Source organism: Nycticebus coucang, chromosome 7 (assembly GCF_027406575.1).
Source record: "Nycticebus coucang isolate mNycCou1 chromosome 7, mNycCou1.pri, whole genome shotgun sequence".
Classification (NCBI taxonomy): Eukaryota; Metazoa; Chordata; class Mammalia; order Primates; family Lorisidae; genus Nycticebus; species Nycticebus coucang.
This window is the reverse complement of record NC_069786.1, coordinates 121853148-121866433: the sequence shown is the minus strand read 5'-3', so window position 1 is coordinate 121866433 and position 13286 is coordinate 121853148. Positions and strand designations below refer to the sequence as shown.

The 13286-nt window shown below is 38.4% G+C and overlaps 1 protein-coding gene across 1 annotated transcript; it reads left to right on the top strand.

Annotated features, from left to right (window-relative positions):
- Positions 1–1442: 1442 nt before the first annotated feature.
- CCDC195 (coiled-coil domain containing 195) lies at positions 1443–12165 on the top strand. The gene is made up of 3 exons (XM_053597602.1): positions 1443–1677; positions 7195–7438; positions 12042–12165. Exons 1-3 carry the CDS (start codon positions 1443–1445, stop codon positions 12163–12165), a joined length of 603 nt encoding a protein of 200 aa, XP_053453577.1.
- Positions 12166–13286: the final 1121 nt, after the last annotated feature.

The following is a 13286-nucleotide window of genomic DNA, read 5'->3' as shown; positions in this document are numbered from 1 at the left end:
TTTAAAAGGAAGGGAAGTGGCATTCCTTGGTAGGAAGAGGACTCCCCTATAAAAGAAGCACTCAAATACAAGGTCAATGATCTGTGGAATTCTGATAGGATGGAAGACCTTTACCATTCCATCTTACTCCATGGTCCATATTTCTACATTCCATTTTGAGAGCCTCTAAAGTGCCTGGCATGTAAATGTTTGCTGAAATCCACTTAAATGTAGATAGAAATTATACCTCAAAACAGCCTCATTATTTTTACAGACTGGATTTTCATAAGAAAAACTTGAACATATGGAATGAATTTGTATGAATAAAAAAGGTATAATATTTTCTCCAGTTATTCCTGTCTGCAACCTTAACCAAACCACACATATGTATTAGGATGGGCAAAAAAAAAATCAATATACATAGAAAATACAAACAAATGAATGTGCAGGAAAAACCTGCACCATGAAAATTTTTCTGATCCTTTTCTCCCTGTTGCAAAAGACCATTTATGTTTAAACATTAATTGAATTTCCAAATAGATACTGCTATCAGGGTGCATGCTATTTAAGGTTTGTACTTCTCATTTCCTCACAAAGAAACCTCTTCAGGAAATAGGTAATGAAAGCTCTGCTGAATGTCTTTCTCATTTAAGATTAATGTTCAGACTGTATCTTCTTACATTCCCAAAATATCCCTAAGCAGCCTCTTCCCAGGCAAACATCCTGGGACCAAATGGGAGCAAAATGCTTATATGACAGCAACCTGCTGAAAAGTGATTGATTGTGTATGGTCCCTCCTTGGCTTATTGAGGGGAATTTAGGTATAATTGTCAACATCATATTTAGGTATAATTGTCAACATCATCATCATACTACCCTGCAGTTCATATGACAGTTTGTGAATAATGTTACCATTCCTTAATCAATTGGTGTCAAAGTTAACAATTTACAAAAAAAAGTACAAAAAAGACGTGGCATAAGCCTTATGTGTCCGTTCGATGTACTGGCGGCAGTTGGTCATCCTGTGAAACACCTGATCCCAGAAGTGACAACAGAGAAAAGACTGAGTGACCACGGGGATGGTGAGTTCATGACGGAAACAAGAAACTCTGTTGTCCCTTGATGGAAATTTTTGGAGTGTCCTCTTCTCCAACACAAAGCAATATTCTAAAACTGTAGATTGATATGAAATGAAAGATAGAAAGAAAAGCTCTGGTGTGAAAAATAAAACCCAGAATGAATAAGTCATGGAGATCCTTGACCTCCCCCTGACAGCCTTATCTGCAGGTGCTGAAAGATGGGTCGAAGAGTGACATCTATTGTTCAGAAAGGTTTATGGGCAGCATCCACCAGACCCACAGGGTAGAGCGTGCATTTGGCCCGTGAGCAAAAGGTGAGCTGTCTCCCCTGCAGGAAGGAGCAGCTCCCAGGAAGAAGCAGACCAGAGCCAGCGAGGACGAGCGATGGAAGCGCCTAACATCCAGCTGCTGATCCAGGACATGCGGGCAGAGATCACCAAACTGCAGAAGGAGAACCAAGCCCTCCGCACCAAACTGACTTCAAGCAGTCGGAGCCCCTCGGGCTCAGGGGGAGAATCAGGAGAGGAAAGGGAAGAAGAGGCACCCGAACATTCCCCAGCAACCGTTCCCGGAGCCGTTTCCACCGACTCAGCCCCAGGAGCTGCGCGGCCGCACCCAGGTAGCAGACGTCAACGTCATAGGTCTTGGGGTTACTGTGCCCTTCACAGTTTGCTAATAATAGTTGTGAAATGTGTCCTTTCCCCCTGGCAAATTAGCTTTCATTCCCTAGATAAAAATTACTTTAGCATCTTAAATCAACATATTTTAGCAACATTAAAACTATTTCCCCATATGCCAACAAAGACAGGGATGACAAGGGTTGGGGAAGTCAGTCTCATGAATAATAATGTGGGCTGGGTGCAGTTACTCATGCCTGTAATTTTTGCATTTTGGGAGGCCAAGGCAGGCCTCCCCCCCCAAAAAAAAAAAAATATATATATATATATATATTCTAAAAATCAAATCTCTCCCTTTTCATGGGAAATATTTTTTTTATTTTGGGGAGAGAGAGTCTCCCTCTGTCAACCTGGCTAGAGTACAGTGGCATCATCATAGCTCACCACAATCTCAAATTCCTGGGTTCAAGGGATCTTCCTGCCTCAGTCTCCCAAGCAGCTGGGATTACAGGCACAGGCCACCATCCCCAGCTCAGTTTTTTCTATTTTTAGTAGAGACAGTCTTGCTTTTGCTTAGTCTGGTCTCAAACTCCTGAGTTCAAGTGATCCTCCTGCCTTGGCCTCCCAGAGTGCTAAGATTACAGGAAAGAGCAAATGCACCCAGCCTGGGAAAGGCTTTTGACTATGAAGATTATATATGTAGTCCATAATCAGCAGAGTGAGAAGCTCATTCTACACTTAAATTGTCAGTACTTACCTACATGCCACATACGCAAATAAAATGGATATACATAATTAAACACTCAAAACTTATAACGTCATTTGTCAAAGACTTCAGAAATACTATTGAGAGGTTCCAAACAGCTTGGCAATGGAACAATTGGTTCTCTCTGCTAGAGATATTGCTCTCTAGTATAAAACTCTCTATTTCAAAACTGAGAACATATCCCCATCAAAGCCTTTTCCCTTTTCAGTACAACTCTAAATCTGAATAGCTCTGTGTACTGGTTATTTAATAAAAATGTAAAAGAGTAACCTATAAGGAGGTTAGACAGTCTCCTGATTAGAAAAGAAGAAGAAGAAGAAGAGAAATGGACATTTGTAACATATCTTTACTCCAGGTTTCTCAACCTCTGCACCATTCACATTTGGGAATCAATAATTTTTTATTGCAAAGGTCAGTCTTGGACATGGTAGGATGTTTGGCAGCTTCTCTGGCCTCTAATCACTAGATGCTGTGATACCCACCCCAACTCCCAACAATTTTGTCAAGTTATCACCATCAAAAAATGTCTCCAAACTTTGCCAATGGTGCCTGGGGGACAAAATCACACACATCCCCACCAATGAAAACCACTGCCTTCCTCCAAAAGGCAAGGTAAACAACATTCCTCCAAATCCATTTTCTTAATAAGAAAGTAAATTGGGTCTCAGCATATCTCTGCCCTATTTTAAAACAAGTATTACACTTATTCAAAGAACAAAAAGTATTGCTCTTTAAATTCTTAGGGTCTAAACATCCTTGGGCTTGGAAGTTAGAAAATTAATAAAAGCTACACCCACAATTAATGTCCTAGTTCTTCAGCATATGAGTGGTAACTTCCAGTAAGAGTGGTAATGTAACAATTTAAAAAGAACTGGTGAAAAACGTTTGATGAAATCTGGGAAACACTTGTTAGTTGCACCAATAAAATACAAAAAGAAAAGTGGTTTAAATTCATGCTTGGGAGTCTAGTTGAGGACTGGAGACAGAGTCTTACTCTGTTGCCCAGGCTAGAACACCGTGGCATCAGCCTAGCTCACAGCAACCTCAAACTTCTGAGTTCAAGGGACCCTCCTGCCTTAGCCTCCCCATTAGTGGGGACTACAGACACCTACCACAATGCCCAGTGAATGTTTCTGTTTTTAGTAGAAAAGTTTGAGGCCAGACTGAGCTCAAATGATCCTCCCATCTTGGCCTCCCAGAGTGCTAGGATTACAGGCATGAGTCACTTCACCCAGCCTATTTATCTGTTTGCTAAATGTGACATGTCATTATAAGAGTAAATGACATAAGTAGGAAGAACCTTGGCCTGATCGTAAAGCAACTGAGTTGTACAGGGTGCCCCCAAAGTCACCCTGAAAGTCACTATGTATAAGGTAAGTACGAAATTATAATGAAATGAACCCTTATTTGCAAAATATTCGTTACAAAACTTTATGAAAATGTGGCTGAGATGTAGAGAATATTTTATAAAATTTTGTAATGAATATTTTATGAATATAGGTACGTTTAGTTACAATTTCCCATTTTCCCTATGTATGGTGACTTTAGGGGCAACTTTTAGGTCACTGTTTATTACCGTTTTTGTAAGAGTTGTTCAATATTGGGCAGATCACATACAATTTCTGATCTTAACCTTTTCATATAAAAGTAAATGGGTTGGGCTAAATGTTTTCCAAGACCTATTCCTACTCCAAAATTCTATGCTTCTATGAATGTAACATGCTTTTATGATCACTCTCTTTATCTGTAAAATAGGTATAGTGATAGAATCTGTCTCATAGGGCTATCGAGAAGATTAAATGTGATAGTGTAAGATGCAACGTAAGTTATTCAGTGGTAGTTGTTATATCATTACATATCTCAGAAAAATATTATTCTTGGACTCAAGTATAAGGTTTTTTTTAGCATTTTAAATAATATATCAGCAACATTAATCAAAATTCACATTTGTGATTGAATCACAGAAATATGGTGCCAGAAAAGATCATCTGGTAGAAACTCTTTTTTTTTTATTGTTAAATCATAGCTGTGTACATTAGTGCAATCACCTGTACCCATTCTAAGATGCACCATAGTTGTGGCCCCACCCCTTACCCTCCTTCCACCAAAACCTCCCCCCTCCCTTCCCCTTCCTTGGCCCTTTCCCCATAGTCTTGTGCTATAGTTGGGTTATAGTCTTCATGTGAAAGCTATAAATTAGCTTCATAGTAGGGCTGAGTACATTGGATACTTTTTCTTCCATTCCTGAGATACTTTGCTAAGAAGAATATGTTCCAGCTCCATCCGTGTAAAGATGAAAGAGGTAAAGTCTCCATCTTTCTTTAAGGCTGCATAGTATTCCATGGTATACATGTACCACAATTTGCTAGTCCATTTGTGGGTCGATGGGCACTTGGGCTTCTTCCATGACTTAGCCATTATGAATTGGACTGCAATAAACATTCTGGTACAGATGTCTTTGTTATATTGTGACTTTTGGTCTTCTGGGTATAAACCTAGTATAAACTCTTTTATTTTCCAGTTGAGAAAACAAAACCCAGAGAAATTAAGTAACTGATCAGATCCTTTTTTAAAAAAGAAAATTGTTTTTTGAGAAAGAATGATGTGAAATCAGAAGTATGGGTCTCACTTTAATTGGAGAGGACCTGGAAGTGAACCACTTAGCACTACAACTTCTTCCTTTTGGTCTGGTGTAGTGAGACAAAAGGAAGCTTTCTGCAAGTGGAAAAGCCTGCATCCCCTTCAGTCACCTGAGGACACAGAGCGATGCTACAGCTCAGGGACACAGCTGGTTGCTGATCAAATTTAATGAGAATGCAGATTGCCTGCTCAGAATGAATCCTCACTGGATAAATGCTCATGGAAACATCTGCAAGAGAGCTTAAGTATTTGGTAGATGTGAAATCTAGCCAGCGCTTTCAGGGATGTTCCCTACCCCTGCCCTGGGCAAGCTGGCCTGGGGACTGTGAGGAAAGAGGCAGTTTGCTGCAGGGAAGATAAAATAAACAACTCTTTACAGATAACCCCCAGCATTGCTGGACCTCTGATTCTCTTTAATTTGCTCATATTCTTTGCTGGCAAATAAACTGCATTTGGCAGTGAACTTTGAAATAGTTCTAGTGACCCTATGATGCTGTGTTGACTATCTTTTCCCTTTTGTTAATAACAAACTAAAAGATACGAACTATTTATCACCCAGGGAGATGAACAAAGAACCTATTGGCTAATCAGTCCCGAATTAAGTGTTGGTCCCAAATAAGAACAAACTTAACTTTGATCAGCAGCATAATTTCCTCTCTTGTGCTTTCCTATGATTCAGAATCAAGAGGTTGTTTTGCAGTCCTTTTAAACAGAAACTTATAAATTTGTTTTTAAATAATTATAAAAGTTATATACCCATTGCCAAAGGAAACATTTAAGGATGATTGATGAACAGTTAAGCACATCAGATAGATTTGAAACTAACCCCCTCCCAATACACAAACTCTTGCTTACAATTTAGTCTTCAGTTCTTGCAAACTATATAAAATAAAGCTAATGCAGCTGCCACTTTTTGCAATGGACACAATAATTTTGTCTGCTTTCTGCAGAAGTGAGCAGTCAATTCAAATAAGAAATAAATTGTCCCTGTGTGACTCTCAAAACCTGATCACAGCTCAAGGCTTCCATACATATCCACGCTGGTTAATAGCAAAGCTGTGCAGAAAAAGAGTAAAGATTCAGCAAACATTCACAAAATGCCCCAGAAAATTAAAACAGGCCCATGATGTCTGCTGGATGCCCAAGTAGAGTCTTATGGGCCCCAGAACACAGAGTTAACATAGGTTAGAGCCAGGATTCAGACACACCCAGACCCCTACAATAAAGCTCTTTTAATCAAGGTGCCTTAATTACAAAGAATAGAGATTTGATTGACCTCAAGGCAAGAGTTCTTGGGTAAGATACTTCTGAACAGAAATTGAACTGGACAGCTTCAGAAATTAAAGCCACAAATCTCACCACCTCCCTCAGGGCCCTCCAATTTCCCACACAGACATCTTTGCTTCTTGCCATAACTCTTGTTTGCATTCATCTCTCATTCAACAGGCTTCCTCACAATAACTGTCCCCATGATAGCCAAGACACGCGGTGATAGGCTGGTGTACAGGGACCAATTACATTACCGTGGCTGTTCAGACGATCAGACATTACACTGTGGACAAACCCATTCTTCTAGAATCATAAGTGAGGAGACCATGCAGAACTGATATCTCTATAAGATTCTTATTATTCCAATGTTAAGGTCTAATTTTGTCATTTATACATCTAGGTACCTGTTCTGATGCTGTGTCCTCAGAAAGGTGTCCCCTAATCACCTCCAAAGCCCTTCCTGTGCCCATCTATATTCTCTTGCCCTCATCTGCCTTATTTGTCTCCCTAGAATCTATTACTACCCGAATTATATCATATATTGTTTGTATTGTTTGCTTATTGACTGTCTTCCACATGAAAAGTTAAGCTCCATATAGGCAAGAATTGTATGTTATTCACTATTATATCCCTGTCTCTTAAAAAAAGCATAGGACATGGTTGCCACACAATTGATATTCATAAAATACATCAATGTGTGGGTATCTGTTATGCAAAAAGTTTATCAAAAACAACAATTGCGTTTAGTTAGTTTCGGTAAAGTGCTATCATCACAATTTTCCATTTGTGGGTGTCATGAAGAATAGAAATTTTTTTGAAGTTGGATTTTGTGTCTTTTGTACAGGCAATACCATGATTGTTAGACGCTATTCCATTTCCTCGTCAGCTCATTCATCTGCTGTGAGGGATCCCTGGAAAGTGAGGAAAAGACATCCAAATAGCAGAATTCTAGAAGCTCAGAGAACATGTAAATCACTGGCATGTTCTTCCATTAAGAAGCAAGACAATGAAGAGATGATTGCAGCAGATTCTGTTGTCAGCAACAATGCCAGCCAAAGAGCTTCCCCTGAACGTGGTTTTGGTTGCAGGTAACGTACAAAATGCCTCGGGTTAGTTTTACAGGCAGGTGCTGAGATGGCAACTGAGAAATTTCCCCCAAATAAGCAAAGTCTTATCTAGTGGAGGAAATGAAACCAAATAGCATAAGAGATCAAAATTATTTCCATCTTACTTATGTCCATTTTGGGAATCAAAAGAAACATATTTATTTGGAGTCAAATAGCATCCTCCAACAGATGCCTCTAACAAGTGGAAAACATAGTTAATTCGTCTCTTCATCAAGCCTTAATGATCATACTCTGAGCGAGGCACTGGGGACACAAAATTCAGCAAAGATAAGTCATTGTATTTAGAGGCAGTTACTCAAAGAGCTGAGCACAGAATTCCTCTGACAGAGAAAGCTGCTCCTGTGGAGACAGGTGCCTTCATGGGCTTCAGAGGAGATGAAAAATAAAAAAACAGGAGGACCCTTTAGGCCTAACCCAAAAGGGCCAAGACACAAAGAGAAAACTAACCTGTTCTCTGAAACACATGAATTGGTACGAAGGGCCTTAGCAGCCTCAGAATTGCGGGATGTGAGGACACAGTTGAGAGACAGACTGGGGGTCATTAAGAGGAAATGTGACTGGTGGCCCCAGTAGCGGGTAGAGTGAGCGTCTCTGTCAGAACAAGATGGCCCAGTATCAGACTGAATCATCCATGCTGCTGAGCTGGCGTACAGTCTCCTCTGCCCGCACTCTGCTTTCCCACCTTCCAACTCCAACGGAGGCCCTGACTCTTTAGCAAAGTCTCTGCACGTTTTTCTTGCATGAGCTGAAGTAGGAAAATCAAGAAAAGGGGGCCTGGGCTTCATGATTAGCTTATCACAAGGGAAGAGAAAGTGGAAAGATATAGTCGTTAAGAGAGTAAGTGAGTCATCTAAATCAGCAGTGGCAGGAAATCAAATCAGGGACCAACCATAAGGACCAGGCCCGCAGGAATGCTCATAAACATTGGAAAGAGCCCTGGACTTCCCACAGGATGTGGGGGACAGAGGTTGAGCCAGTTTTATTTGAATTTTGAGAGACAGGGTAAAAACTGTGTTTCCCTAGTAGGCAGTTCTATTGTAAGAACAAAGGGAGAAACCTGAGTCACTAAGGACAGCTGGATTTAGCCAGCAAAGAAAAATGGGAAGGTCATCCCAAGTAAAGTGAAAAATACATGAGACTAGAAGAATTCATGACTTTGGCAGAAGGAAATGGGGGTGGAGGAGTGAACAGGATTCATCCTAAAAGGCCTTTTGTGGAATGCTAAGAAGTACATGCTTTATCTCATAATTTTGGAAAGCTAGGGAAAATAAAAAAATCTTTTGAGTGTTTTCAAAATGCAAAAGTATTTCAGACACTAATGTTACAAACACCAACGTATTCATCTGCAGAAGTTTTGGTACATTTGCTTCAGATGTTTTTATCTGTAAAAGAAATGAAATGTTTCTAATAAAGAGGGCTTTGTATTTCTTTCATCCCATCCTCTCCAAAAAGAACTGTCATCAGGAACTTGGTTTCTATATTTTCAGTCTAGCTTTTACTATTTTTATTACATATATTATCCATTCAATAAATACATGTCGAGAGGGTACCCCATGTGGATTCAACAGGAAACAAATTGCCACAAATTCCTGCCCAGATGGAATTTATTTCTTCTGTAACATAATAATTAGTAAATATGAAACACATAAAGTTTATATTATCTTAGATGATGTTAAGCACTAAAGAGAAAAATAAACCAAAACAGAGGGAAAGCAAGGGTTAGAGGAGAAAGCATTGTTGAAATGTCTGACAACAGGGCCAAAACCCGCCTCATTATGTGAATAAAGAAGGGAGAGAAAGAAGAGACCCCACAATCGCTCAGGGGTAGCTCAGGCATTAAAACAGCAAATGCAAAAGACCCAAGTGATAACATGGCAGGTGTTTTTAAGGAGGTGGCCCAGTAGGACAGTGCAATGTGCCAGAGAACCTACAAGAGGGCAGAGAGCCAAGAGTGGCCTTCCACCCTCCTCCAGCTACTCTGGGTTTATTTTAAATGAATTGGGATGCATAACATAGTCTATATATTAAAAAAGAGAGAGATCGTATTGTGAAAAGACTATCTGAAAACAAGGAGACCAGATTGAAGGCTATAAAATTATCTGGGTGAGAAGTGATCATTTCTTGGCCAAAGGCACTAACCGTAGATGTGGTTTCTAAATATGTTTTGAAGGTAGAACCAACAGATTTGTTTGCAGAGGAAATGTGGGCTATGAAAGCAAGTAATAAATGCCCAATCACTGGGTTCCAATGACCATGTGTCTTTAAAGAAGGAAGACAAGAAAAAGACAGAAATATGTCCTTTCCCTTTAACTCTATGAATCCAGAGAACCTGGAAAACCAGTTTGACTGTCTTTTCTTATATTTCTAGAAACCCGAAATCTGGTTTCATTAATGGTGGCTTAATCTAGAGAGCCTAGTAAACTGGCTCACTTATTTATTAGTTGCTAACATTGAGTATTGTTGAAAGAGATACTCTTAGATAATAGTAAATAACAATGATTAAGCAAAATATGTGAAAATTGCTGGGGATTCAGGAATGGGGTTAAATTGGTATGGGTCAGGGGTTTCATAGTTAAAATTAAATAGATATATATGTGTGTGTGTATATATATATATATTATTTCCAGTTTTATAAGAGAACTAAATGTTCCTTACAAAAAAAATTGCAAATTGCCAAATATAAATGCAATACACAAGGTTGCAAATATGAAAAGGAAAATCCTCCCTAATCCAACTACCTGAATAACTACTATTCAGATTTTGATGGGTATTTTGTGTCTACATATTTTGAAACTGTACAGTGCATGTATTATAATGTTTTATTGTTTGCACTTAAGCCATTAACATCCTCACACATCTACAATGCTGAGAATTAGAGTGCTTTTAGATTTTCCATTTCAGCTTATATTGTTTTCTATAACAGTTTGGGAACCTAGCCAACATTTATAATGAATTATTTTTCTGAGGCAAAATGTTTTCCGACTTCCAAGCTGCCAACTAATAAACTATTTAGAACACAATCCATTCTGATGTGGAAGTTGGTTTAATTAGAAAAACTGAGCCAATTGCAGGATTATATTAAAAGGAGTAAGTCAGTATTGGCTTAAAATCAACAGCTGTATTGGTATAAAATTCAGTCAATACAGGGAACTCTTGAGTAAAAACTAAGTGTGGGTGTTTTTTAATTTTTATTTTCTCGTTTATGTTCTCAGCTATTAACTATTAAAGTAATATGTGAATTTTGTAAAGATTTATCAAGAATCAATTTGTTTAAAGTGGCTTTTAAATTGTCTTATATGTCATATTTAATTTGCTTGTGAACTTTTCCATTATTACACAAAGAAAGTATTTTACAGAATAATGCCAAGGTCAATATCTCGAAGAATCAAAGCTTTCCAGAAATGAGAGATATGATTTTAATTTTTCCTGAACTTTGACACAGAAATCCAATCTTTTCTTCCTACACTTAAAAAAAATGTCAAGGTGTTGACAAGATTAGGAACAATTTTCTATATAAACAGTTAAAATTCAAAATTAAATTAGCTTTAGAAATTTTGTTCAGTTTACAGATAGAAGAAACCAAATACATTACAACAAATACATTATCTCCTTTTCAAACTCAATGTGGTTAAGAAGACGGCCTCTGGACTCAGGTGGCTAAAATGCCAACCCCATCATTTAGGAACAATATGGCCTTGGAAAAAGTTACCAGTTTGTCTTGTGCAGTAGTTTACTCTTCTGTTAAAAAGGGAATCATAATTTTTGTGAAGAATAAATGAAGTAGTTGGTGAACGCTTACCAAGTGGCAGTGGTTATTATTATCATTTTCTTGATCTCAGTCTACGGAAGTACTAGCCTGCCTTCTTCCCAAAAGGGGGTGAAGATGTGTTTTCTTAAATATGGGCTACCAAATGCAATTTGGTGAAATTATAACATTACCCACCAAAAAAAAGAATAACAAAATTGAAGAAAAGGCAATCACTGTTCTTTGGACTTATTCCTAAGAGAAGTTTCTCCTGGTTATGTCAAAATTCTATATAATAACTTTAGGAGTAAGAGACATGGACAAATGAAAGACATAATCCTTTAGATAACACTGGCCTGCTGCTTATGTTTCTTTGTTGCCTTTGTCGCTCAGGCACAATGGATATTCAGTTAATTCTCAGTCAAAAGGAACAAATTTATCTGGATTATAAAATAATTGCCTCAAATTTCTGCTTGATTTCAACTGAAGAGAATTGGTGGGAGAGACTCTACCTAAGACTGAGATAATCTTCAACTTTAAGTGTCAAGCTAATAATCAATCCTAAGACATACAGATCCCCCCTCAATAGTTTTACATTTTTCTTTTATCAGCACTATTCCTTGGGCTTAATTAAAAGGTCAATGCCAGTATATATGCTCACATTATTCTTGAATAATTTAACAAAAAAAGGTGTTATGATACATCTGAAATGAACTTTCAACACTGTAGGCAGTATCTGGTGACTGGGAAAACAGTAACCATTCTATATAAAGGCTCAATAAAGTCTCCTATGTTGTCCTCTTATTTCGCTTCCTGTAGGAACAAGATAAAGGCAGTCAGTTTCCTGTTACCCATGGACATGTCTTCATATTCCAGAAATTCAAGTTCCTTGAAATACTCACCAAATAACACCACAGACCAGCTAAGTATTATTGCAGAGTAGGATGGGGGAATTGATCAAATGTAAGAAACAGTTGATTCCCAAGACCTGGGAGCAGCAAGGTCTAGCTGGGTCAGGGTCCCCCACCATGAAGAACTCCGGCAAGACGTCCAGAGAGACTCACAACATCCTCAGGCTCAGGTCCAAGCACTTCTTCAGCCAAGGAATAGAAGTAATTACTTTTTGTAATTGCTAAATATTAAGGACTAATGTGTGTGCAGCATGTGAACAATTAAATAATGATTGTGTGCTGAGTGTCCAGTCCAGGGGTGGGGAAGCTTTTCATGTTGGAAGGCTGCATTAATGTAGCTGTAATCAAATAAGGCCATGTTCCATAAACTTCAATTAGACATATTTTAAAATGTACATTATTTGGTAAAAACCATGTACTTAATAATTCCAAAAAATAAAAACTATTTGTTAACTTTAAAGTTAACTAGACTTTGAATGACTTTGTTTTGTCTGCTTTTTGTTGGAAAGCATTTGAATACTTGGTTGGAACATGAACTTCCACAGTTTCAGTTGATCCTCCAGATGGGGATCAGTCATTTGTGACCTTAAGGGCATCTTGATTTGGGTTAGGTAGGAGAATATGGGTTTGCAGCAATAAGTGGTTGAGAAGCAAGAAAGCATTTTTCAGGCATGTTGCCAAAGGTGTGGAATTCTACTACATGTTTCCACATACAGTAGAACCTCCATAGCTGACCATCTCCCTATACTGACCACCTCCTTAGGTCAATCTGATTTTCATAGACTGCATGTGCACCACATGTACTCAATGGAAAACTGACCTCTATATATTGACCACCTCTGTAAATTGTGTTTTGACCTCTTATACTGTGACACACAATATTAATTTATCTTCTAGTACTTGACCAGTTGAGTCCACTCTACACGAAGGGGTAGAAGGTGTGGGCTTTGCCCTTAAGTTTTATTATCCTTTCTTTGGTATAATTTTTTTTTTCACGTTTTATTATCACCACATATTGGATTAGGCCTAATCGTCCTATTGTTTATCACCCGTTGTGGAAGTTTTTTCTTTTGCAATGTGAAGGACTAGTCTGAATTGTGGGTACATCCTACAAAATTCCTGAAAATTTTTCTGGTTAATAGAGACATGACCA